The 25639-nt window shown below is 49.6% G+C and overlaps 2 protein-coding genes across 5 annotated transcripts in view; one reads left to right on the plus strand and one right to left on the minus strand.

Moving 5' to 3' along the window:
* The window catches only part of SYS1 (SYS1 golgi trafficking protein), a 36569-nt gene extending 21867 nt beyond the window's left edge, over positions 1–14702 (minus strand). Inside the window, exons 1-3 of one of the 3 annotated variants that reach the window (XM_059133038.1) lie at positions 14541–14702; positions 12860–12927; positions 10403–11656 (exon numbers count right to left, since the gene is read on the minus strand). In XM_059133038.1, the coding sequence (XP_058989021.1) occupies positions 11416–11656; positions 12860–12927; positions 14541–14702 (471 nt within the window). In that variant the 3' untranslated portion in view covers positions 10403–11415. Of the gene's footprint in view, positions 1–10402; positions 11657–12619; positions 12678–12859; positions 12928–14540 lie in introns of those variants that run through there. The other 2 variants (XM_059133039.1, XM_059133040.1) reach the window with 2 other exon arrangements.
* Positions 1232–8540, plus strand: TP53TG5 (TP53 target 5). 2 transcript variants are annotated; one of them, XM_059133036.1, is made up of 6 exons: positions 1232–1482; positions 1750–1824; positions 1984–2114; positions 3521–4037; positions 4732–6178; positions 7076–8540. In XM_059133036.1, exons 1-4 carry the CDS (start codon positions 1435–1437, stop codon positions 4014–4016), a joined length of 750 nt encoding a protein of 249 aa, XP_058989019.1. In that variant the 5' UTR covers positions 1232–1434; the 3' UTR covers positions 4017–4037; positions 4732–6178; positions 7076–8540. The 2 variants fall into 2 exon arrangements, with proteins under 2 accessions (XP_058989019.1, XP_058989018.1); XM_059133035.1 differs by lacking the exon at positions 1232–1482 and having other exon boundaries at positions 1670–1824.
* Positions 14703–25639: the final 10937 nt, after the last annotated feature.

Raw genomic sequence — 25639 nt, forward strand, 5'->3', positions numbered from 1 at the left:
TGCAATTAACTGTAAACACGTATGTCCCGTCTGTAGCTAGTCCACTATAAACAGTGCACCGTGAAAAAAAATCTGAGAAAATATACTTTTGGTATTTGAAAACTCTGATCCAATATAGCAGATAAGTCAATATGTCACTGATGAATGAGTGAAATTCGACCATTTTTATTCTTTCACTTTTGTACCTTCTTCCTGTTCAGTGTAAGTGCAAATGTCAGCATTTATGTTGGAGCTCCACTTGTTCGTGCTCTGCAGCCATAGGGGGGTTATGGATGGGAGTTGGGCAAAATCCAAGAAAAGTATACTTTAAGAATGAACTGGGGGCACCTGGGTGGCTCAGTGGGTTAAAGCCTCTGCTTTCGGCTCAGGTCATGATCTCAGGGTCCTGGGATCGAGCCCCGCATCGGGCTCCCTGCTCAGCGGGGAGCCTGCTTCCCCCTCTCTCTCTGCCTGCCGTTCTGCCTACTTGTGATCTCTCTCTCTGTCAAATAAATAAAAAAAAATTAAAAAAAAAAAAAAAGAAAAAGGATGAACTGGAGCACCTGGGTGGCTCAGTGGGTTAAAGCCTCTGCCCTCGGCTCAGGTCATGATCTCAAGGTCCTGGGATCGAGCCCCACATCGGGCTCTCAGCTCGACGGAGAGCCTTCGTTCCCTCTCTCTCTGCCTTCTGCTCTGCCTACTTGTGATCTCTCTCTGTCAAATAAATAAATAAAATCTTAAAAAAAAAAAAAAAAAGAATGAACTGGTTCTTTGGAATTTACAACAAAGAGTGTTGTAGAATTTTATTATTTTAGATTTCTATCAGTAAAATTCATAATAAACACACACACACACACACATATATTTTGTTTCAGAGAGCCGAATGTAAAAGTCACAAGCACACCCACTATTTCGTTTTCCCCCACTAGAATGTATGTTCCTTGAAGGTAAGAACTGTCTTTTATTTCAGTGCTTAGAATAACAAATGTAGCAGGTGCACGGTCAACATATGACACGAATGAACAGATGGGCATAGTTGGGAATGCCTGGTTTCATGTGTTGACGGCCAGACCTTAAATTTCCAGCTCCTTGTGTGGCCTTGAGTAAATTACTTAAACTCTTTGAACCTTGGCTTCTTTATTTAAAAAGAGAAGATAATTCTCCTACCTCACAGGGAGGTGTTGACAGTGTGTGCCTCTGTCTGGTACCTACTAGGTTTTTCCACAGATGGGAGTTTCCTACTCACCCTCCACCCCTGCCACCCACGTACTCCTTGGAGACCCAGCCCTGCTGCTGTCACAAATTTCAGTGATGTCACAGCTCCCCGAGCTGGAGGCTCCAGCAGAGCCACCCTGATGGCCAGCCTGAGTGCTGGCCCAACTGAGAGGGGCAGGGAGCAGGTGGTGCCTGGTACCAGTCTTGCTCCATCTGTTTTTGAGGTCTCACAGCCCCAGTATGAGTCCATCAGCAAAGAAGAGGCCCAAGAATAGAATGGTTTCCAAGGTTGGACTTAGTGGACACAGAGGGGGCTGGACCACACACAGAGCAGGGGCTATCCAGCCTGGGGTGGGGGAGAGGAAGGAAGAGCTGAAGGGTGAAGGCAGGTCAGGAGAGTTAGAATGGCCTCCCCATTTCCGCCCCCAAACCAAGGTGACAAAACTCCCAAAGGTTGGTCAATCCATGCTCAGCCAAATGGAGAAGCACAGTAGAGGCCTTCGGGGCGGGGGGTGGATTTCTCCTACGTTCATGCACTCTCCCTTGGTCTCTCAGATACAAGATGAAGAACCACAGGACAAGATACCACAACCTGTCAGCAAAGTAATCGGCCGGAACCGACTTAAGATGGTGAGGTGCCCCATTTTGGTCTGGGATTGCCAGGCTTGTAGTGACCCGGGAGTCACCAGGCCCAGCATGGAACTGAGTTGAGCCAAAGTCTAGTGGGGTGTGGGAGGCCACCTCAAGAAAGCTGAAGCTTCTGTTTTCCTGGTTTCTCAACCCCGGCAGGTATTAAAAAACTTGTCGCTCTTGAAGCTGCTCAAGAGCTCGAACCCCCGGATCCAAGAACTGCATAACCTGGCCAAAAGGTGTTGGAATTCACTGCTCAGAGTTCCAAAGATCCTTGGGATCTCCACTGGGTGAGCTCGGCACACCCCTGGCCCCCAACATGGACCCAATGGCTATCTTCACTGGGAACAGGCACTGTCTATGCTGACAAATTTAGAAAACCTGACTTTCACCAGGGATCTATGATAAAGGCATCTATCAGCCCCAGCTCACTGATGGGGAGCTGAGACTCAATAGAGGCAGTGACTTGTCCCAGCTAACTAAACCGGTAAGTGGCAGAGCTAGGATTTGAAGCCACTCCCGTGTAGTATCAGAGCTGTGATCCTAACCATCGTCACAATCATCCAGTTATGGGACTAACCACTAACTGGGTACCACCCAAGCAAGAGGGGCCACTCCTCCTCCTCCTCCCCACCCTCAAATGTACACAACCCAGAGATTCACCTGCAGACCAGCCATCTTGCTAAGACTCCGCTTCCTCATAAAACATGTCAGAATATTAAGAAAGTTGATATTTATTTAGGTATCTGCTAAGTACTTCACAAGCATTTCCTGTCTAGTTAATTCTTCATAGCAGTCCTATTAGGTGAACAGAGATATCCCAGTCTGACATGAGGAAACAAACTAAAGCTTGGAGAGGTGAAATTTCTTGCCCCAGATCAGACAGGCGGTAAGAGGCACAGGCAAATTTGAACCCCGGGCTGTCGGTCTTGAAAGCCTGAGCTCACCAAGCCATTTTTCCCCTTCACTGCCTGCTACTTTGTGGGGCTGGTGTGAGGGTCCCAGGCCAGATGCACTGCAGACATTCAGTGGTAGCAATTATCATTGGTACTGCCATAATGTTGAGCCTGAGTCTTCACACACTCAGCTAGGACAATGCTGCCACTTTACAGAAGACTTAGTCTATTACACACACCCTTGGGGCAAGTCTCCTAGCACTGGAAGGTTAACGCCCCCTCTCAGAGCTCCTCTCTCTGAGCTGGCCTCCTAGACACAGGCAGTCAGTTAACACTGGGCTGGATGGATCAGGCCTCTCTCGTCCCATAGTTTTCCAAACTATTTAAAGCAGCAGACCCTCTCTTGGAGTATCTTTCCTCAGGCCTCAATTGTGTTGGGCAGAAAAGGATTCTACCCTCCCCCTGCCCTTCCCCACAATTTGAAAACACTGGACTAGTTCACCCCATCAACTGCAATCCAGAGAGGCAGAACCCTGGCCAGCAGCCCACACAGATGACATCTAGTCCTGGGTGTCCTAACCAGGGGTCACTGTCTCTCATCTCCCCAACCTCTTCTGGTCTTTCACCAGGCCTTAGCACCTCCCCTCCCTCCAGGTACAAGGCCTCTGGTGGTGATGTTTCCTTTCTGGCCCTCTCTAGCTTTCTCCCCTGAGCTAGTCGCATAGCAACAGTCTCAGGGCGCGGCTGGAAAACCAGGGCCTTCACCCTGCTCTGCTGACTGCCTTTCTTCCCTGTGCCAGGAGCAGCAATGTCTGCGATAGAGTGGAACAAGGTAACGAAGAGCTCCAAGATGCTGGGTGCCCCAAGAACATCCTGGAATCCAAGAAATTAGAGTCCACAGGGGAGCCCAAGGTGGGGCTGGGGGAGAAGAACAAGGCCCAGCAGTCACCCAAAGCAGCGTGCCAGAGCAAGGCGCAGGTGGAGCCCGAGCTCCCCAGGACATCAAAGGACCATGGCCTGACCACTTGCCCTGGAGCTCAGGGGAGGCAATCACCCACTGGGGACCCCCGCATCATCTTCCTGAAGACCTACCAGCATAGAACTCCCGCGGGGGACAAGCAGCAGCTGGAAGCAGCTGACCAGTGGATCTGGTTTGAGGGGTTGCCCACGCGAATCCACCTCCCAGGGCCCCGGGTGATGTGCAGACCATCTGCCTTGCGCTGGGTCAAGCGCTGCTGTACCCGCTTCTGCTCTGCATCACTTGAGCTACCCATGTGCCATCTATACAAAGTGTGACAACACCACGGCCCGGCCAGGGTGAGACACGGGCCCCGAGCCAGACGTGGAGCTGGGCCCCAGAGTCAGAGGCCCAGGATCCAGACTTTTGGGAGCTATGGCTATCTAGCAGTGCTAAGGGGACTCCCCTCCATGCCCCGAGAAGGGGAAACCATGGATGGAGGCAGGGTGGTCGCTAGGCTGGACCTCTCAAGACCCAAATAGAGGTTCTGGGGAGGGACACTGGAAGTAGGGGTTCTGAGGTGGGGTGTCTCCCTGCCTGGAGGCCTCAGGAGGGTCCATAATTGCTAAGGCTCAGAATCTCAGTCATGAATCTGAGTAAAGGAATTCAGGATTTCCAAATTCAGGGGAAGGCAGTCAAGTAGAGCTCTGCCATATCTCATCCCCTCTTAGACCAAATCACCACCCCACATTTGTTTCATTTATTTATGTTTCAAAGATTTACTCTGAACAAAAAGTTCCTTGGGGGTGGGGGAAATAGAAGAAAGAAAGAAAACAAAATACTCCACCCTTCCATGAGAGAACCGAGGTCCCAAGAGAGGAAGGGATGGAGGGCTTGGGGGTCCTGCTGAAAGGGAGGTTTCCCCTTCACAAAACCCAGATAGATCTCCAACACGCTGGACTTGAGCAGGTCCTGGTCCCTGAGCCCTCTCCCCGGACGGCAGCGCCCCCTGGCGGCCTTCTTTGCTCCTAACACCGAGGTCTCTGCTCACAGGTGGCGCGACCTGGGCCGGGAGCCAGACGTGCGAGGCATGGGCGGGCAAATTCACGAGTCTACGAATAAAATCTCCCTTTGGGAACTGATGAATACTACCGCTGCCTCTGCCTGTTGGGGACAGGAAAGGATGGAGGAAAGAGGCCCTCGACCGAGGTGGGGAGGAAAAATGTGCATCACGATTTTAGGTTTCTTCCACCCCATTCCCAGGCCCCCTCAGGTCAGCCTAGAACGTGGCACACAGAAGCGAGCAAGCTGCACCCCTCCCCACCCCTGCAAGCTGGCCGGCCCGCGAGTGCACTCTATGCGGTCACAGAAGGGACTTTCTGGGTCGTTTGTCAGGTACTTTCTGGATGCCAGATGCTTCACAATGGCCCCGCAAGCCAACGAGATGACAGCCTGTGGCGCCGCGGAGGCGGAAGGGGACTTGGCCCACACGACGAGGAACTGACGGGGCCAGAGCTCCAATCTCGAACTGCGGGCTGTTCCCCATTCCATTTTCCGAAGGAAGGAAAACGGCACAAAAGCGCGCACCCATCCAGCCTGTCATTCACGCGCATTGTACCTCGGTCACTGCGGCGTCGGGGGTCAACACATGCGTGTCAGATAGGCCTCGAAATGTCAGGCCTAGTGTCAGGGCTTGGGCTCTACAGCTCCCGTGGGACACGACACGCCCTCCCCCCAACCCCAAGGCCCCGTAGACCCCATCCAGTCAGGGTCGCCCTCAGTCGGCAGGAGACATAGCCCTGAACGTGCAGTTGGGAAGAGGGAAAGCCCAGGGTACCCGGGCTATCTGGGGATCTTCCCCTGAAGGCAGGTGCGCGGAGTGGCACCCTGAAGAAAGCGGCACAGCGACCAAGGGGCACAGAGCCCTCCTGCGAAGACCCCAGGCGGTGGAGCAGATGCCTGGCGCGGGAGGGAGGAAGATGGCAGGGGTCTCTCCAAACCTGCCCGCTTGCACCCTCTTCCTCCCCGGAGCTCTCGGCTCTGAGACTGCTCCTCCCGGGGCTGGCGGGGCCGCAAACGCACCGCGTTAGCCCTGGGCAGCGCGGCCAGCCTGAGCCTGCCTGCGCAGGGCCGCTCGCTGCCGCCCTGCCCCGCTGGGCTCCTGCGAGCCTCCGCGCGCCTCCCCCGCGCAGCCGCCTCCCCGCAACCTCCACTCGGATCCGAGCTGTCTTCCCGCTCGGCTCGCACCCCGGCCCACTCCTGGGTAGTCGCCGTTTCGGTTTCCTTGCTGGCCATCATCAATCCCACCAGTCTTCGAAAATCGCCCCCCTCGCCCTTCCACCCCTAGCACCCACCATTCCATCAACCTCCGCGCGAACGTCAGTCTGCGCGCAATCAGGGCAGCGCGCGCCAACCAAAACACACCGGGCTCGCGACCCCCTGCACTAGTCTTCCTGGGAGCCTGCCCCGGGAGCCCCAAGCGAGGACCTGAAAGGCGTGGGTAAGATTGGCAGCTTCCACTTTGCCGCAGAGGGAGCCAGAGTTGGGCCCAAGGACAGCAGTTGGATGGGCCGTGCCTGTGTGCTGAGGCTGGTGAGGCTGGGATCCCGGGTACCGCTGGGAAGGACAAGGATGCAGGCTGCGGTGTGAATGGCTCCCAGCACTGCACCTGAGCTGGCGCTTGAGCCTCAACCTGTCTCGCACAGTCCCACAGCTCCACAGCTGAGGTCCTCCCGTTACCACCTTCCCTGTGCTTGACTATTTCAAAGTGAGGCTCCTCTTCTGGGCTCAGTTAGATCCTGCTTTGGGCAGGAGTTAGCAACAGATCTCAGCCTTCAGAGGACACCACCCCCAGAAGGCTCCCTAACAGTTAACGGGGGGCAGGGGGGGGGATTGAAGTATTTGATTCAGAGTGACTTTTAAAAGAAGTCTGAGGGGGCGCCTGGGTGGCTCAGTGGGTTAAGGCCTCTGCCTTCGGCTCAGGTCATGATCCCAGGGTTCTGGGATCGAGCCCCGCGTCGGGCTCTCTGCATAGCGGAGAGCCTGCTTCCCCATCTCTCTCTCTCTCTCTCTGCCTGCCTCTCTGCCTACTTGTGATCTCTGTCAAATATATAAATAAAATCTTAAAAGAAGTCTGAGCTCTCTGAACCTACTTCATCAGTTTATAAAATAGGGATACTAATATCCATTCCACAGGGCTTCGAGCAAATCAGGCTTGATGTACATTAAGCCAGTTTGTGCGACGTTAAACAAAGGTCTGTCCTCTTTCTCCTGCCTTCTCCGGGCGCTGTGCCCCGATAAAGCCCCTTGTTTCTCACTCACGAGCACCAGCCTAACTGCTCACCTTTATGGGAATTAGCTGCTTGTTAAAAAACCAGTCTTATGTTCACATTCACAGCCTTTTGTTATAAAGACATCTGGATTCCAGAGACTGCCCCTCTCCTATTCCGGAGAATAGAGAAGACATGAAACATGATTGGAACGTGCAAGGATGAGGCTGTTGAGGCAGACGGGCCTGGCTTCTCATCGGCTGTGTGATGTAATGGCAAGTTGTTTACTCCTAGTCTTCAGTTTCTTTGTGGGCAAAATGGGAACATAACGGTGTCTATCCCACTGGATTAAGTGAGAATACACAGAACTCACTCTGCAGTGGATGGCACTTAGGAGCGCACACAGTACTTGGTAGCTGCATCCCGATCAAGGGCAAACCTGTCCCCCATCTAACAGCTGAGAACACTGAGGCTGGGGAGAAAGGTGTCTCTGTAAAAGGAGGAGAAATGGGGCAGGGGTCCAGTAACTAGAACTGCCAAGATTTCTGGATCACTTCCTACCTGCCATGCACCGTGCTAAGTACTTTACTCGAAGTATCTCACTGAATCTTCACAACACAGGAACTGCTAGCTTCTCCCCATTTTACAAACAAGGAAACCAAGGTTTCCTTGTCAAGCAGCTTATCTAAATCCTCACAGCTAGTAATGGGACCCAGGATTTAACCCTGCACTCCCTTGTAGCTCTCTCAAGTCCTATGGGCCCTGCAACTCATTTTTTTTTTTTTTTTTTTTAAGTAGGCACCACACCCAGGATGGAGCCCAAACAGGGCTTGAACTCATGACCCTGAGATCGAGACCTGAGCAGAGATCAAGAGTTGGACACTTAACTGACCAAGTCACCCAAGTTCCCCATGCCCCCTACAATTCTTTGTTGGCCATAGAGTAGCAGGACAGGGGTCCAAACTCTCAGCAACCCCTACCCATTCCTGTCTCAATGTTGTTTTCACCACCACTTGCTACTTTCCTACAAAAAATCCTCAAGCAAGGCTTTAATTCCCTCTACACAGAGGGCCTCTCTTGTGCCCTCAGTCTGCCCATACTGCACCTGCCCCTGAAGCTCTGTGCTCCTTGGGCTACAGATACAGGGAGGAGATCCATGTCTGTGCACGACTGCCCCCTGGGCCCGCTAGAGGAAGCTACTCTGATCTGGGAGGTCACTGAGCAGCCGAAGTGCTTCCAGGGGAGCATGGTTGAACTGTGCACCCGACAGGATTCATGTGGGCCTTCCCACCCCACCCCCTGGCATCGGTTGGCTGCCACCCCAGCCCCCATTTGGCTCTGATCCAGACAGGACTGCCCAGAACTGGAAGCTAGGGGCACCCTCTGAGCTAGACATCCCTTTCTCCTTTCCCATCTTGCCTCTGGGTCATAAACTATTCTGAGCACCAGCTACGCACTAGTGTCCCCCTCCTCCAAATGGAAGCTGAGGTAGTAGGGGGCTAGGGGGTGGGGAATGAAAGGAGGTCCACGCTTCAGATCCCCTAGAAAGTCAAGAGATCCACCAACTCGGTGGCGGGGTAGAGCTAACTTTCCTTTATCCTTTGGAAATAAAACCATTTCCTATATTCACTGGGGACACTGTGGGGCTTGTGGTTCACTTGGGACTCTGTGGCCATATTTAATATAGTCTATCAGTTCTTCTTGGAAAACTCAAGTGTTTACAAAGCACTACATATCCTTCGTATTTAAAAAAAAATAAATACAGTGGAAGGCAGAGGTGAGAGGTGAAAGACTAAAACTGAAGAACTTGCACATCCTTTAATGTTTTCAGAATGAGTTGGTTAGAACCAGAGCCCAAATCCTGGGTCTGACAGTTCCTAACACATAACCTGGGGCAAACGCCTTCGTGTCCACATCTGGAAGATACAGATGGTATTTCCTACTTCTGAGGGTTGTTGTGAAGATTAAGAAAACAGCATGTAACGCACTTAGCCCACTGCTGCACATCGATTAAGCCCAGCTATTTATTACTAAAATGACTAACGGGGCACTTGGGTGGTGCTGCCCGTTGGGCATCAGACTCTTGCTGTCAGCTTCGGTTGTGATCTCAGGGTCATGAGATCAAGCCCCACATCGGGTTCCCTGCTCAGCAGAGTCTGCTTGGAATTCTCTCTCCCTAAAATAAATAAATACTTTAATAATATATATATATAAAACAATGAAATAAATAAAATGACAAACATGTCCCTGCCACTGTCCAGTTCTCTCTGGAACTTGCCTCTAGACACTGCTTTTATTGTTATTTTAGAAAATCACAACAATTTCGGGGCAGCTGGGTGGCTCAGTCAGTTAAATGTCTGGCTTCAGTTCAGGTCATGATCCTGGGGTTCTGGGATTGAGCGTCACATTGGGTTTCCTGCTCAGTGAGGAATCTGCTGCTCCCTCTGCCTCTCCACCTGGCTTGTGCTCTCTCCCTCTCTCAAATAGATAAAATTAAAAAAAAAAATTCACTAAGGTCACACATTTTTCACTCCTGTCACCCGGCTCTGTTATTGTATTGTTGGAGGAAAAAAGTTGGCTCCCTTGACTTCTGGCAGTTTCTAAAAACCAAATTACCACTCAAGGGGCAAAGTTTGTCTTTACAGAAGATAGGCAGAACAGGCTCAGGTCTCTGAAGGAAACTCCCAAAGATGTGTGCCAACCCAGCTGGAGCAACCAGCCCCCGGCTGACCAAGGGAGACAACAGCCACATGACTTGTGCTCTGGTGACCTTCCCCAAAAAACATTAGCCACATGCCTTTATGGTTTGTGGTGTCTGGGGGAAATCCACTATCCCAGGGGAAGTCACCTCAGTTGGCTTTATCTGCTAGACTGTGCAGCCAGGATTCAAGCCCCATTAACAAGCTGCTTCCTTCCAGCTCGGCCAGAGCACTGAGCTACTATAGTGCCGCATCCTAGTACCCTCCCTGTCTCCCACAAACATGTTCACTCTTAAACCTTCATCATGTCAGCCTCACCTCCCTACTCTGCAGTGCTGGGAGCCAGGAAGCTAGAAAGGCTTCGTGGGCAGAGAGCAAAACTCATCTGTGAAGCCTTAACACTGCAAAGCTGAAAGCTGACCACACTCTTGGCAGACTCCAGAGGCCCGAAGAGGAACACTGATGGTTTCAGTACAGAAGTGGGTCTAGACCAAGTGTGTTCCACCGGACACATTGAGAAATCACTGGCTAGGAAAAGGAAACTCAGTCATGGCAGTTCACCCAAGGCAGAGCAGAGGTGGCCGCAGATGGCGGGGTAGGACAGGAATTCCCCGCACTTCGTATTTTAACCAAATGGAAGAACAATCTGGGGTCTAGAAGAGGAGGAGGTGGCCTAATCATTCTTTATAGCTACCCTGTCTGGCTGTGCAGGTCTCTCACCGGCCCAGCCACAGAAGTACAAAGTAAGCACAGGCAGAACCGTGGAAAATACTGTATTTATGTACACAGGAGGGACAGCTGCAAGCCCCTCACAGAAGACATGCCTCCCCAAACAGAAATCTTAGCAGCAAACTCCTATTTGCCTCAGCACTATCAGCACAACCCAAGTTGGAAGGCTGGCCTTCCCGTCTCTGGGCACCCATCACACCCTTCCCACTGCAGAATTCCCAGGAAGGCAGGAAAAAGGAACTATTGCCAGAAGTGAGGTCCAGTGGGAGCTGGGGTGCCTAGTCATTCCTAGAGAAGAGGCAGTGACTCTGTCATGAAGGGTGGACCAGGAGCGATGCTGGGACTCTTCTCTGGGTCCTGTGGCCTGCTCTGTCGAAAGCTGGCAGCAGATGGGGACCCGGTAGAGAGAACTGGAAGAAAATTAGTCATGGGTTCATGGGTGTGTGCACACATGCGTATAGCAGGACACAGGCTGTGCATTTTCCTTGTGCTTGATGCCTCCATCTGCTGTGCTCTCCCCGACCGCAGCCTAATACTTTGTACCTCTGTCTCTTTCTGTGGCTACGGATCCAGAAACTGAATGTTTCTCCAAACAGAATAGCTGGCAGTTCAGCAACATGGCAAAGGTAACAGCTGTCCCAGGAAGGTAAGACAGATGACTAGAAGAGTGGTTTGCTCCAATCAGATATCCTTGATTTGGTTCTTTTTTTAAAATAACAGGCTGGTGACAGGTATGGTGGCTCAAGAATGACATGGTTCCAATTCTGTTATTACCCTGACAGAGGTCCCCTTGCTGACCTCCCAGACAGCCAGGCTTCAGCAGACAGAGGCCATTCCTGCAGCTGTGATCCTGGCTGCTACCTGCCTTCTTGACGCGGCCTCACTATCTCTCCCACACCAACAGAGACTTCACATTTCCAGGGTTCCCCTCAGACCTGGGCTGGACCTCGTCTGGAGGATCTGAGCAGCCCAAGGTGTTGGGGGAGTTAGGGTGGGAGGGTGGGGCCAAGTGCCCAGTCAGGCGTCCAAAGGACCCAATTCTAGACATTGGATTTAGGGGCTGAGTTGAGGGGGATCTCCTTGAGCTCCGTCCGCATGCACAGGTACTCCCCGATGACAGCCATGAGTGCAATGCACACGGCTTGGACCAGCCACCAGGTCAGCGCCGAGGGGAAACGGGAGCTGTAGAACCAGCAGCCCAGGAGATGAAAGAAATGGACAGTGACAGTGAAATCCAGACACTGCTTCCCTCGCCGGATGAAGTACAGCAAGCCCAGGGCACTGTGGGGAGAGGACAGCAGTGAGTTATCACTGGGTTGTCCTGGCCTTAGATCATTTGGGGAGTAGAGACAATCAAGATAACGGCATAGTGGTCAGAAGCAAGCAAGAGAAGTGTGAAGCAAGGGTTACATTGTTAGATGCCTAGAGAGAGCTGGCAGGTAATGCTGGGAGGGAATCAGGCTGAGTAGAAGAAAAACAAAAGTATAAGCTTGATAAGAAATAGTAACTGTCCCTCAGGGGAATCCTAGGGACTGTGGGGACTGTGGCACCCTGAAGCATACACGGGCCACTGAAAGTGGGGACAACAAGCTACTTGCAGCTGGACAAATCCTCATATTGGAAGGTTGGCCTGGAATCAAATGATCTTCCCATTTTTCAAAAGAAGCCAGAAATCTGGCTTTTATATATAAAACATCCTGACTTTCAACTAAATGGAAAAATATTTTAAACACTATTTGTGGGATGCCAAACAGAACATATCCAGGAGCCAACTTCAGGTCATAGTCAGCCTACCCATTTTCAATCTCCGGTGTAAGGTGAAGAACAGTAATGTGCAAGGTGTTGTTCCAAGTCCTTCCCATGAATGAATTCATTCAACCCTTACAACTATGAGATAGGTAATATCATTTGCCTCATTTTACTGATGAGGAAATTGGGGCCTAGATAGATCAACTGTCCAAAGTCCCTAGACTAGTGGGAAAGCTGAGATTCAAAGCCAAGTGAGTCTGCCTTCAGAAGCTGAGATCTTAATCAGTTTGCCAGACTGCCTCTCAAGAGGCAGGCAATGGTCACAAGTGGCCTTAAATGTTACCCAGTCAAAGCTCTCAGGTGTACTGACGAGGAGCCCGAGGCCTAGAGAGGAAGGAAGTAACGTGGCCCATGGCACACGGACCAAGAACAGAACTTGACTTCCCCTGACTACTGGTCCAAACCCTTCCTCACCTCGTTCCACAACAGGGAAGTGATCCGAGATGGAAGTTATCCCACAGGCAGCATGCGGAGTGATGTAAGAGCTTTCCAGCTAAAGCAAAATCATAATGGAAGGAGCCCTATAATGAAGCCAGTCCCAGAGCTGGCCTTTGCCACCCAATTTAGTCCATCACTCCCCAGGAACAAGTGCCAGCCTGTCTCATGTCTGAATTTAGGAAGTTAGTTCCAGTGCTAGGACCCCAAAAGCTGGAAAGCAAAACTGGTGATACTCACCAGGTGAGGGCGTTGAGGATGAAGGACATCATGGAGAGCCGGCCTGGAGGGGTGGAAAAGCCCAGGATCTGAGGGGGAATCACAAATGGAAATATGCTGGAAAAGTGACTTGGCTTGGCGGAGCTCCAGGCTCCAGGACCTCCTAAGGAAAACGCATTCTTCCCACAGCACAGAAGACAACAGGGCCCTGCATCTGCATGGCAGCCTATTTCCAACAAGGTGCTTTCACAGACACCCACTATGGTATCTCGTTTGACCCCCAACAGCAGCCAAGAAGAGACTTACAAAGGAAAAGCAAAAGTTCAGAGATGTTAAGTAATTTGCCCAAAGTGATACAGTAAGTAAACGGCAAGAGTAAGGACTAAGACAGGGTTTGGCAAACCGAGGCCCCACCAGTCAGACACGTAGTTTTGTAAATAAGGTCTTACAGAAACGCTACCACACCTATTTGCTTAGTACTGTCTCTGGCTACTTTTGCACTGCAATGGCGGGGTCCAGTAGTTGTGACCTAAAACCTTTACTATCTTGTCCTTCAAGGTCCACCAACCCCTGCTCTAGGATCCAGGTCATGTGTGTGAGACGGCTCTTCAACAACGCCCAGGATTCCCTAAGGCCCTTCCCAGGAGGACAGAGGCTCCTAATAGGCTACTACTGGGCACATAGTGTGTGTGCGACTTCCACCACTCTCGAGACAATACTACTGAATACCAAACATCTGCCCAGCACCGTCAGCTTACAAAGACCTCAGACTTCGATGATCTCCTGTTATCCTCACAACAGCCTCGCAAAGCTATTGTTAACATTACTGTTACCCCTTTTCGGATAATACCTTGCCCAAGCGCCACACAGAGAACAGCAGCAAGAGCAAAGATTGCATTCCCGATCTCCCGGCCCCCGAGAGCTGTGCTCATTTCCATACACCACAGCTGCCTCTCAAATGCAACCATTTCCTAGCCCTCCATTACTTGATAAAGCACTTTCACCTTCCTAGATACCTCCGGGGTCTCTGGGCCTCATTACATTGTGCTGAGAATGATTCCGCCCAGTTTCCAGGAAAGAAAACAGGCTCAGAAAGGTGAAGCGACTTGCCCAAATCCCCATGGATAGTATAGTTAGACCCAGATGGGACGCTGAACCTTTCTGAATCCAAAGTACAGGCTCTTTGTATGGCAATCCATGAGCTCTGCCATGCTTTTGCAGACAGGAACACGTTGGTTCAGAGGGGACAGCACTTGCCCCACATCACACAGGTAGTAAGAGGAATTTAAACCGAGGCCCAATTCCAAAGTCCAGGCTGTTTCCATAATACCTCCATGAATGCTCTTTCATCCTCTCTCTCTTCAATCTGGCACCTGAGAATCTGCAGGCGGGGAAGTGAAGTCACTTCCTTAGAGTGTCAGAAAGGAGATGCATCACGTTGCCTGGAATGCAGGACTGTTCCTTAGGATATCCAGGCCCTTTCCTCTGTACTAATAATCTGCCTTTGTTCTCAGTGCTTTCATTTTTATGGACGGGGCACCTGAGGCTCAGAAAGAAGAGGTCCCTTTCCCTGGGTCACAGAGCGAGATGGTGGTCCAGCCACGTCTAGATCCCGGGGTGGGGAGAGGAGGGAGCGGTGTCGGACCCACAAAGCACACCCCATGAGGCCGAGACTCAGACCGCGCCGTCCAGGGGACCCTACCTCGGCGTCGAACATCTGGTCCAGCGAGGGGCTGCTGCGCACCAGCCCGTCCACGAGCGCCAGCCACAGGCCCAGCGAGCCGTAATAGACGGTCTGCATGAGGACGATCTGCGACAGGATCAACAACGGGTCCCACACGTAGCTGCGGAACTGGCCCGCCATGCCGGCCCTCGGGGCCCGGCCGCCACCTGGGGCCTGGGTCAGCGCTGCCGCGCCATGGACCCAGGGCCGCCCTGGCACCTGCGAGGACACACGCCGGGCCTCAGCCAGCAGGCCGTCCCCATAGCAACACCGCCCCGCCCGGGAGGAGGGACGGGACTGAAGGGGCGAGCCCATTCCGGGAGGCGGGGTAGGGGCGGAGCGGACAGACCCATTCCCAGAGTGAGGGAAAATCCTGCCCATTCCAGCTGCTCGGCCCGCCCGTCCGCAGGCTCCTTCGGGGCTCACTCACCGGTGACCGACTCGACGGTCGAAGTGTCCGAGCGCGGCCCAGCCTCACCGGCTGGTTCCCCAAACAGCGGTGACAGACAGGACCATGGAGGAGAATCCCTACCGGCCTAGAGAGGCAAAGGTCCAACGACGACGGCGGCAGCAGCGGCGACGGCGTAGGAAGAAAGCGTTTCCGGGGACGGCGGTGGAGGGGGCGGAGCCTATAGTGCGCAGGCGTAGTGGGTGCAATCTTTGGCCCAGCCAACTCCACCGGTGTACGGCCGCCGGGAAGGGAAGTGTGCACATGCGCAAGATGAAGGGTGAAGGCGAACGGAAGTGAGGCACAAGAGCGGTAGAGCTTGCGTGCCCTCTACAGGGGAATCTTGAAGAAAAGAGGGGCGACCAGAAGAGTAGGGAGAGGGTAGGCAAGAGCCAGGTCAAGAAGTTTAGGAATTAATGAGTCTCTAAGTATAGGTTCTATTTTCTTTCTCCTAGTAAGAGTCTGGGATAACTTTAAATGAACCTGCTACTGGGTGCCAGGAAGGTTTGGACACGTACGACTGGGACAATCCCTGCCCTCTGACACAACCTGATTATTAGGAGGCAATGTAGTGGGTGCTTTATAACATAGGTATCCATTTATATTTATAGATACATATATATTCAAAATAGAAAAAAGGTCAGGTTCTGAAGTCATACCTGGAAGCACATTCTGACCCTGCCTGCCACAGTAACCGTTTTGTCTCCACCTTCTCCTGAGTCCACAGAGTGTACGCAGTCAGTAAATATTTGCTGAATGAGTCAAAACAGAAAGAGTAACAGCAAATTGATGAATCACTTTATTCCTGTCCCAGCCGACCCAAACCCCCCAACTTCATGGAGCCTAGATTCCCCTTCTCCAGAATGGAAAGAAGGGAAGTAACTGATTCCCGGGAAAGAATGTGGGTTTTAGAGCCAGCTCTACGAGCTGCGTGACGAGCAAGCCACTTCCTTCTTAAACCCCAGCTTCCCTGATTACGAAATGAGGAGTTAGACAACATTAACGTTTGCCAACATTCAGTCTACCCTCCACTAATTAGTTCCCCATTAAAAAAAACTTATCAAAGACACATGTAACTGCCAATCAGAACTCTGAATAGCATGTGATAATCATATTTATCACCTTGAGTTGATACTATTCCAGACAAAAGTAAAGAAAAGTGAGACTGTATCAAGAGTAAGTATGTGGTTTTCCTTATCGTTTAGAAATACCGTAAACAGTTCCCTTGAATTCCAGTTTGGAAGTCCTTAAGACCCAAAGATTTGAGGTGCTTTCCAGCTCAACCATTCTTTAAGGCGCCTCAATTTGAATCAACAAAAATATATTCAAATCCCTCTGGTCCACTGATGACCCATTTTCTGAAAAAACATCTTCTGTTTATCAAATACGTATGTGATCTTGTTTAATCCTCACGATCCGAGAAAGTGGGTATTACCCATCTTTTTTAAAGGTGAAGAAACAGAGGCCTAGAAAGGGAGTGTGACTCTACGTAGGTAAGGCAGCTCCTAAGAAACTGAGCAGGGATTTGAACCCAAGACACCATACTCCAAAACCCAAATAACCATCCCCAAAGCAGGGGTTGGGAAGAGCGCGAAATAAGTGGTGGAGTAGGGAGGAGCTCAGGAAAAGTACTTCAGAGGTTTGACTCAGTTCCCGCAAGCAGCTTGGTCTTTCAGGTTCGGGAATGTTTGGCTCCTCGTGAGTCAGGCTCCCCCTCAAATCACAGCTGGGCCCTCTCCACCCATCTCCTCCCACAGATGGAAAGCCCTCCCTAGCCATTCTCCCGCAATGGAAAACGCAGGTAGCCTGAGGCGTTAGGGCACTGAATAGCTGGAGTTTGACGTCATTCCTGGAGCCTAGAGCTTGCCTTGGGAAAGCCCCGTGGGCCGGCATGACAGCCTGTTGCAGTTTCCTTTTACCTGTAGGATTTCAGCTCTTGAATTCCGTCTTCCCAAACTTGGGAAATGGAGCACCATTCTCTGTCTTAATCTGGGTTACAACAAGGAAACCAAGAGCTGGGGAAAACCACAGTAACTCCCTTAGCCAAACTCCTTGGCCCATTTTGAGAATCTGACCACAGGAAGCCTAGAGAAGAAGAAGGATCACAAAGCCTGAACTAGGGCCCCAGTAACCTGCCATAAGACCTGGGGCAAGACCCGTCTTAGGATGCCAAAGTATAAAATGATGGAGGAGAACTTCCAAATGCAGTCCCTGGCCTTGTGCCATCTGAATCAGCTGAGGAACATATTATATTGTCCGATTCCCAGGCCTTGTTGCAAACCAAAATCTGAATCTCCAGAAGCAGAACGCAGAAATCTGGATGTATAAAGAGCTCCCCAAGTGATTCAGAGGTAGAGCCAACATTTGGTAATTACAGAACAAGATGATCTGTAATTGACCTCAAACGAAATCCTCTTCTAACAGAAAATTGCTCTGTGACCTTGCCATGTCCACGGCTCTCTTTAGGCCTCAGGGTTTTTTCCCATCTGTAATCTGAGGTCGTTGGACTAGAATAGCTGATCTCCAAGGGCCCTTCCCACGCTGCTGGGTTTGTGGTTCCAAACTTTTGAATGAAATTTTAAACTTCAGGTCAGAGACCCAATGACAAACAGCCACAAGCTGGGACAAACTGTCCTCCGGGTGCAGAGAAGAAGAGTGCCTCTGGTTACTTGGTCACTTACGTCATTTCCACACCGAACTCCCACTGTGGGTTTATAAGGCCAATTCTTGTTGGGATCACGTTCCGCATAAATCCCTTGGGGGATGTCCTCATACAGGTCTGTGGGCTTTGAGCCCCACTTATATTCAAATCCTAGCCCCACTACTATCTTGCTAGGTGACCTTGGGGAAGCTACTTCATTTCTGACTCTCAGTCTCCTTCTCTATTAAAATGATGATAAGAATAGTACCCATGCTTTGGTTTGTCCTGAGGATCAAATATGTGCTCACGCTACTACTATCTGATAGGCAGTCATCATTAGGTAAACATTAGCAATATTAATTATTATTTCTTCCCTTGGAATGCGGGAGTGGTAACATCTGATCTCTCAGATTTATGGGGAAGATCAAAGTGGGTGTCAGATAGCGTGAGCCCAGTGCCTGGTATACAGTAGGAGTTCAGTAAAAGCGGTGCCTTCCTTTCTTAATCCCACCCCCGTGCAGGGTTCTCCAACTCCCTCTCTTTTCTCCTTTCCTCCTTCCCTAGGCCACCCACTCCTTCCCTAGGCCACCACGTGATCCCTTTCAGGGAATGCTTGATGAAAACACTTCAGGAGAGATACTCTCAGGGACAGGTTATGCAACTCTGCGCTCACACTTTTCGGAAACTCCATGTGGGAGGTTGCATTTGGCTGCCTGTCCTCTGCATGGGTTCTGGCCAGTGATTACCTCTCTACGAAGAGAGACTGGAGAGAAAGAAATCATCGTTGTCTGCTTTCCCTCTCAGACTAAGAACACTTTGTGACCCAGAGTATTTTTTTTTTTTAGAGAGAGAGTGGGAGCAGAGAGTGGAGGGGGAGTAAAGGGGGGAGGGGGAGAGAGAGACAGAATCTTAACCAGGCTTCATGCCCAATGCAGAGCCTGATGCAGGGCTTGATCTCATGACCCTGAGATCATGACCTGAGCCGGTATCAAGAATCGAACACTTAGCTGACTGAGCCACCCGGGGTAGGTTAAGGGCTGTATGTGCCTCTGAGGAACATTTGCTGAGTTACCCACTGTGAGCCAGACACTTATATGATCTCACTTGATTCTTACTAAACTTCCAAAACAAGCTTGGAAATTGTAGATACAAGTCATGGTCCCACTTAACAGATAAGGAAGCCAAGGCTCAGAGAAAGGACACCACTTACCCAAGGCCACACGGCCAGCGAGTGGTAGAGCTGGAATGCCACCCCAGGCCAACCTGACTCCACATGCTCCCTCTTCCTGAGGCATAGTAGGAAGTGCACTCAACAGTATAGTTCACACAGGGCTTTCAGCTACATGATCTTCCTGTCGTCCCAACACTCTGGGGAGGTAGGTGTATACATTTTCCCCATTTCACAGATGAGGAACCTGAAGCTCAAGGGTCAGCGCTTTTCTGAAATCATCTCTCTGTGAAGGGCGGATGCTGCCAGGGATACAAGCAGGTGGCTGGGCCTCCGGGGACATTGTTTCTCTCGCTTTCTCTTTTTAAAAGATTTTCTTTTTTCTTTTCTTTTTTTTTTTTTTTAAAGATTTTATTCATTTAATTAACAGACAGAGATCACCTGTAGGCAGAGAGGCAGGCAGAAGAGAGAGGAGGAAGCAGGCTCTGTGCTGAGCAGAGCACCCGATGCAGGGCTTGATCCCAGGACCCTGAGATCATGACCTGAGCCGAAGGCAGAGACTTTAACCCACTGAGCCACCCAGGTGCCCCTAAAAGATTTTCTGTATTCATTTGACAGAGAGAGAGAGAAAGAAACAGAGAGCCCAAGCAGGGGGAGAGGGAGAGGGGGAGAGGGAGAAGCAGGCACCCAATGCTGGGACTCCATGATCATGACCTGAGCCAAAGAGAGATGCTTAACCGGCTGAGCCACCCAGGCACCCCAGTATTGTTTCTCTAAAATAAAGAACTCTTTTTCAGGGGTGCCCGGGTGGCTCAGTGAGTTAAAGACTCTGTCTTCAACTCAGGTCATGATCTCAGGGTCATGGGATCAAGCCCCACATCAGGCTCTCTGCTCAGCAGGGAGCCTGCTTCCTCCTCTCTCTCTTTCTCCCTGCCTGCCTCTCTGCCTACTAGTGATCTCTGTCTGTCAAATAAATAAATTTTTTAAAATCTTAAAAAAAAAAAAAAAAAAGAACTCTTTTTCAGGGATCGGTTACCAGGTCTAAGACACTCCCGGAGAAAGAGAAGTGAGATTTTTCTGAAAACAGTTGCTCCACTCCCCAGGCTTCCTGACTTACCATGTACTATATTTTCTGCTCCTTCCTAGAAATTATTCCTTGATATGACGTGAAGAATTCAGGGCTTTATTTTAAAAAGAAAAGCTGGGTTTTTTTCCACCTCCCTTTTCATCAATCAATCAATCAGTCATTTGATAAATATTCATTGAGCATTTACTATGTGCCAGAACTGAATAAAGTAAAGAAAAACTCTGACCTCATAGAGTATATATTCTCGTGTAGGAGAAAGACAATAAGTCAACCAACAATGTGAAACTTACCATCCAGTCGTGAGAAGAGCTATGAAGATGGGGGTAAAGGCATGAGAACAATGGATGAGGGAGACTGAGAAGGATTACTTCAGAAATAGCAGTCAGCAAAGACCTCCCCAAAGAGGCAGCATGTGAGCAGAGATGTGATGGAAATGAAGGATGAAGCCAACTTGTGTCTGGAAAGAACATTCCAGAGAGAGGGCTGGCAAATGCAAAGCCCTGAGGCAGGAATGAGATTGGCATGTTCTCCGAATAGCAAGACCAGTGTGGCAGGGATAGGGCAGCGGAGGTCACAGCCATCCACCCTTGCCCAAGAATTCCTAGCTTATAGTTCATCATCGCCTTACCCCACCCCTGGGAACTGTGTGGGGCGGGAGCGTGGCCGGGGGAGGCAAGAGGGGTGAGAGGAGGAAAGCAGATTCATTCATTCACTCATCCAACAAATATATACCGAGTACTTACTATGTAGCAGGCCCCCTGCTAGAAAACAAAGCCAGAAAACAGAATGGTAATGGTAGAAATAGAAGTTGTAGTGAATGCTGGGAAGGAAACCATGTCAAAGAAGTTGGGCAGGAAGGCAATTTGGCCTCAGGGGAAGGTTCTTCTGAGGAAGTGGTAAAAGTAGTAGACCGTGAAGATGAGTGGAGTTAGCAGGGACAAAGATGTGTCGGGGAAGGAGAGGTGTTCGTCACAGCCCCGCCGTCATGGGAGGATTCTCGTTTATTGTAAGAGGAAACAGTGGTGTGGGTGGACTGCCCAATGTCATAAGTCAAATGGCTGAGGAGGCTTTAGCTGACAACCTTTACCTCATTGCCCCATTTCTGCTGCACCAACAGCTTTTGCTGTTTGCAAAGAGCAGATTCTGATCTCTGTGGCATCTAGAAAATAGTTGCATTATCTCCACTTTGACTGGATGTTGGATGAAGGCCGGAAGAAAAAACCTCGAGGGAGGGGGGCAGGGAAAGTTGAGAGGAATGGGAAAACTCAGCTGGGTGTTGATAAAGTGGGGTTCAAAGCATCCTGCTCTGCTTCCCACGCTCCAGCCTCTGGGCTGCGGCATGCGTGTCCCATGATGCTATGCCTCCCACAGGGAAGCACTCAGATGATGCTCTCTGTCAAGGACACAGAAGAAATAGGGTGTCTGGAAGGAGCTCAGAGCTAGAAACCAAGGCATCTGGGTTTAGATGAAGCTTTGTAACCGGGACATCTCACTTCGCCTCTCTGAGCTTTATTTCCTCAGCTCTAAATTGGTTGTAATAATACCAGTCCTGACTACCTTCTCGGACAGTTTGAGGTGTGTAAATGCAATAACTTACACAAAATCCCTTTGAAGAACTGTCTAGGACTCTGTGAATGGTTGGGATTTTTATTATTTGTGCTTTTCTCTAGCTGCCAGAGTTGGGGACTACAGGGGAAGCTCAAGTTTAGTATGCAGGAGGTTCTCAGGAACACATCTCTCAATCTCTTTCCCAGCATCTTCCTCTCTGCTCCCAGGGATGAACACCTCAAAACGTTTTTGTGGGGACAATGAGATACCACCTCACACTAGTCAGAATGGCTGAAATTAACAAGTCAGGAAATGACAGATGTTGGCGAAGATGCTGAGAAAGGGGAACCCTCCTACACTCATGGTGGGAATGCAAGCTGATGCAGCTACTCTGGAAAGCAGTATGGAGGTTCCTCAAAAAGTTGAAAATAGAGCTACCCTGTGACCCAGCAGTGGCACTACTGGGTATTTACGCTAAAGATACAAAAGTAGTGATCCGAAGGGGCACGTGCCCCTCAATGTTTATAGCAGCAATGTCCACAATAGCCAAACTATGGAAAGAACCTAGATGTCCACCAACAGATGAATGTATAAGGAAGAAGTGGTGTATACATACAATGGAATATTATGCAGCCATCAGAAAAAAAAAAAAAAACGAAATCTTGCCATTTGCAATGATGTGGATGGAACTAGAGGGTATTATGTTAAGCAAAATAAATCAATCAGAGAAATACAATTATCATATGATCTCACTGATATGAGGAATTTGAGAAACAAGACAGAGGATCATAGGGGAAGGGAGGGAAAGACGAAACGAGAGAGGGAGACAAACCATAAGAGACTCTTAATCTCAGGAAACAAAATGAGGGTTGCTGGAGGGGAGAGTGAGTGAGGGGAATGGGGTAGCTGGGTGATGAACACTGGGGAGGGTACGTGTTGTAATGAGGACTGGGTATTAGATCAGACTGATGAATCACAGACCTGTACTTCTGAAACAAATAATATATTATATGTTAATTAACTGAATTTAGTTTTAAGAAACGTTTTTTGTGGGGAAAATAGGAATCAGAGCTATTAACTCAGTGGGACAACATAGTGAGACTGAATCAGAGAAACCTGATTTAAATCCTGTATCAGTCAGCTGTTGCTGTAGCCGCACATACAGAGAAAATGCACATAGCGCTGCCAGCCCAGAGCTTGGGATATAATAGGTCCTTAGCCACCAGTGGTTACTCTTCCCCGATCAGGAACCTGCTGGAGGGCAAGGGCAGTGTCTCATTCACCAGGATTTTTCAAACAAACCTCTCACACAGAAGGTATTCATTAAATGTTGGATAGATGAGCAAATGAATGAATGCTTATGTCTGAATCTCTAAGGACAAATAACCAAATGGCGTTCATTCATTTGTCTATATGACAAACATTTACTGGACACTAACTTGGGCCGGATCTTGGGCAAGATGCTAGGGATCCCTCCATGCACAAGACCATGTTCCCGCTCCCATGGAGCTTACATCTGGTGGGGAAACAGACGATAAACGAGGAAAAGGATAAAGACATGATGTCAGGTGAGGAAAGTGTCATGACAAAAATAAATAAATAAAACAAACCAAGGAGAAAGTGAATGGAAGGGGTGCGGCTATTTTTAGAATTCTTTACCATCCTTCCCGTGGGTGCTGACTCACTGTGTGGGCCTTGGTTTGCCTGACTTACAATGGGGGTGCTGTTTAGGTGAACGGTCTGGGAAGGTCGTTCCTTGTCCAGTGTTCCCGGGTTCTGCGGTTATGCAAGGCAGTGGCTGGACATTCCACGGCCTCTGGAAACTCCAGGCTGTCATTATCTGGAGCTGAAGAGAAATTTGCATGGAGTGAGGAAGACCAAAGAGGGTTGGCACCATTCTGGGAGAGAGAGCCCCACGCCCACTCTCTCAGCTGTTCTGAAAATAGTGACATGATTACCTGTTATTTACTTTGTGCGAGGAGCTTTTTGCAAGAAAGCTCCCCAACTCAGGACTCTTAGAGGGAGACCTCTGTGATCATAAAAAATGGGCATCCTTTTGTGGTGGGCGTTGTGCTAAACACCATACAACACCAAACACATGGCTCCCAAGTTACTAAAGAGAAACTGAGGCACAGAGAGGTAAAGTGTCTTGTCTTGGGTCACACAGCTAGGATGAGAGCCCAGATCTCTCTGACCCTGAAGCCTGTGCCCTTAATCTCCAACATAAGAGAGAAAGGCATGGTTTTCCAAGGAGAGGGACAGAGTAACAGGGGTCTCAGGGGGAGGGAGAGAGGGGAGCTAGAAGGAAAAGGCTAGAAGGTTTTGAGAAGTCTCCTAGGAGAGGAGCACTTAAGCTGAACCATGAAGGAGAGGACTAGTCGTGGTTTCTTGGGCTGGACATGTCTGGCTGCTCCAGCTGTGTGCCCAACCTTGGTGACCTCTGGCCTAGGAGGCCTGAGGAAAGGGAGAGGGTCAGGTTTACCCCAATTATAGGCCAGATCTCAGGCGCCTGCTGCCTCTTGACTCCCCGAATCACGTCTCTTTGCTTGAAAGGAAGCTGGCACCTCCATCAGAACGGATGAACACCCAACTTTTGTACCAACATGGATGGGACTGGAGGAGATTATGCTGAGTGAAATAAGTCAGGCAGAGAGAGTCAACTATCATATGGTTTCACTTACTTGTGGAGCATAAGGAATAACATGGAGGACATTAGGAGAAGGAAAGGAAAATTGAATTGGGGGAAGTCAGAGGGGGAGATGCACCATGAAAGACTGTGGACTCTGAGAAACAAACTGAGGGTTTTGGAGGGGAGAGCGGTGGGGGGATGGGTGAGCCTGGTGGTGGGTATTAAGGAGGGCACGGATTACATGGAGCACTGGGGTGGTATGTAAACAATGAATCTTAGAACCCTGAAAAAATAAATTAAGTTAAAAAAATAAATAAATTCAATTAGCCATCATTAATTTTTGATGAAGTGTTCAATGATTCATTAGTTGGGTGTAACACCCAGTGCTAATCACATCAAAAATAGGTTTATTTTGGGACGCCTGGGTGGCTCAGTTGGTGAAGCCTCGGCCTTCAGCTCAGGTCATGTCTAAGGATCCTGACATCTACCGGCATCCAGCTCTCTGCTCAGCAGGGAGCTTGCTTCCCCCTCTCATTCTCTGCCTGCCTCTCTGCCTACTTGTCATCTCTGTCTGTCAAATAAATAAATAAAATATTTTTTAAAAATATGTTTATTTTCACAATCCGTATTGAGTTGCATAGGATTGAGCAAAAGTCATATACCAAATTTTGAGTGTGCCATATGTGTAACCTATCAAAAGTATTCTACAATTATTCTCTATTTTTTATCTCTAAGGCTTGCAACAAATTAAGCCTTAAGCATCTGTGAAGACAAATAAATTTGCATGCAGTATCCTTAAAATTTTTTTTAAAAAATGGAGTTGTATAGAATAAATGAAATAAAGCCTTGGGAGCACTTTGTAAACTGTTAATTACCTTTTTTTTTTTTTTAAGATTTTATTTATTTATTTGACACAGAGAGAGAGAAATCACAAGTAGGCAGAGAGGCAGGCAGAGAGAGAGAGGAGGAAGCATGCTCCCCGATGAGCAGAGAGCCTGATGTGGGACTCGATCCCAGGACCCTGAGATCATGACCTGAGCTGAAGACAGAGGCTTAACCCACTGAGCCACCCAGGCACCCCTGTTGATTACCTTCTTTAAAAAAAAATAAAGAAAGAAAGAAAGAAAAGAAAAGAAAGGAAAGAAGCTGGCAGGAGGATCTGTGTGTGGCCCATGCCATCCCCCAGACTTCCTCCACCTCAGGGGTAGAAAATAAGGAAGCGCCATAATGTAGTGGGCATGGACTTGGTACCCAGCACTTCACCTTATTTCGTCCTCCTAAGTACCCCAAAAGGTAAGTCTTTTATCCCCCATGTCACTGAGGAGCAAAGGGACTTTCAAATTTCCTCTAACTGGCAAGTGCAGGACACAGGATTTTAATCAAGAACCTTTGACCCTTAATACAGGGTAGAGGGGAGGTTTGTTTGCTTGGTTGGCTTTTTGTTTTGTTTGTTGTGTTTTACTTCAGTACCACGTAGGGAATTGGGGACTTTAATTAAGTTCACTAAACCTTTGATTACTGCATTTTGATTTATGGAAGTCAAAGAAGAACCTATTA

This window comes from Mustela lutreola, chromosome 9 (genome assembly GCF_030435805.1).
Source record: "Mustela lutreola isolate mMusLut2 chromosome 9, mMusLut2.pri, whole genome shotgun sequence".
Taxonomy (NCBI): Eukaryota; Metazoa; Chordata; class Mammalia; order Carnivora; family Mustelidae; genus Mustela; species Mustela lutreola.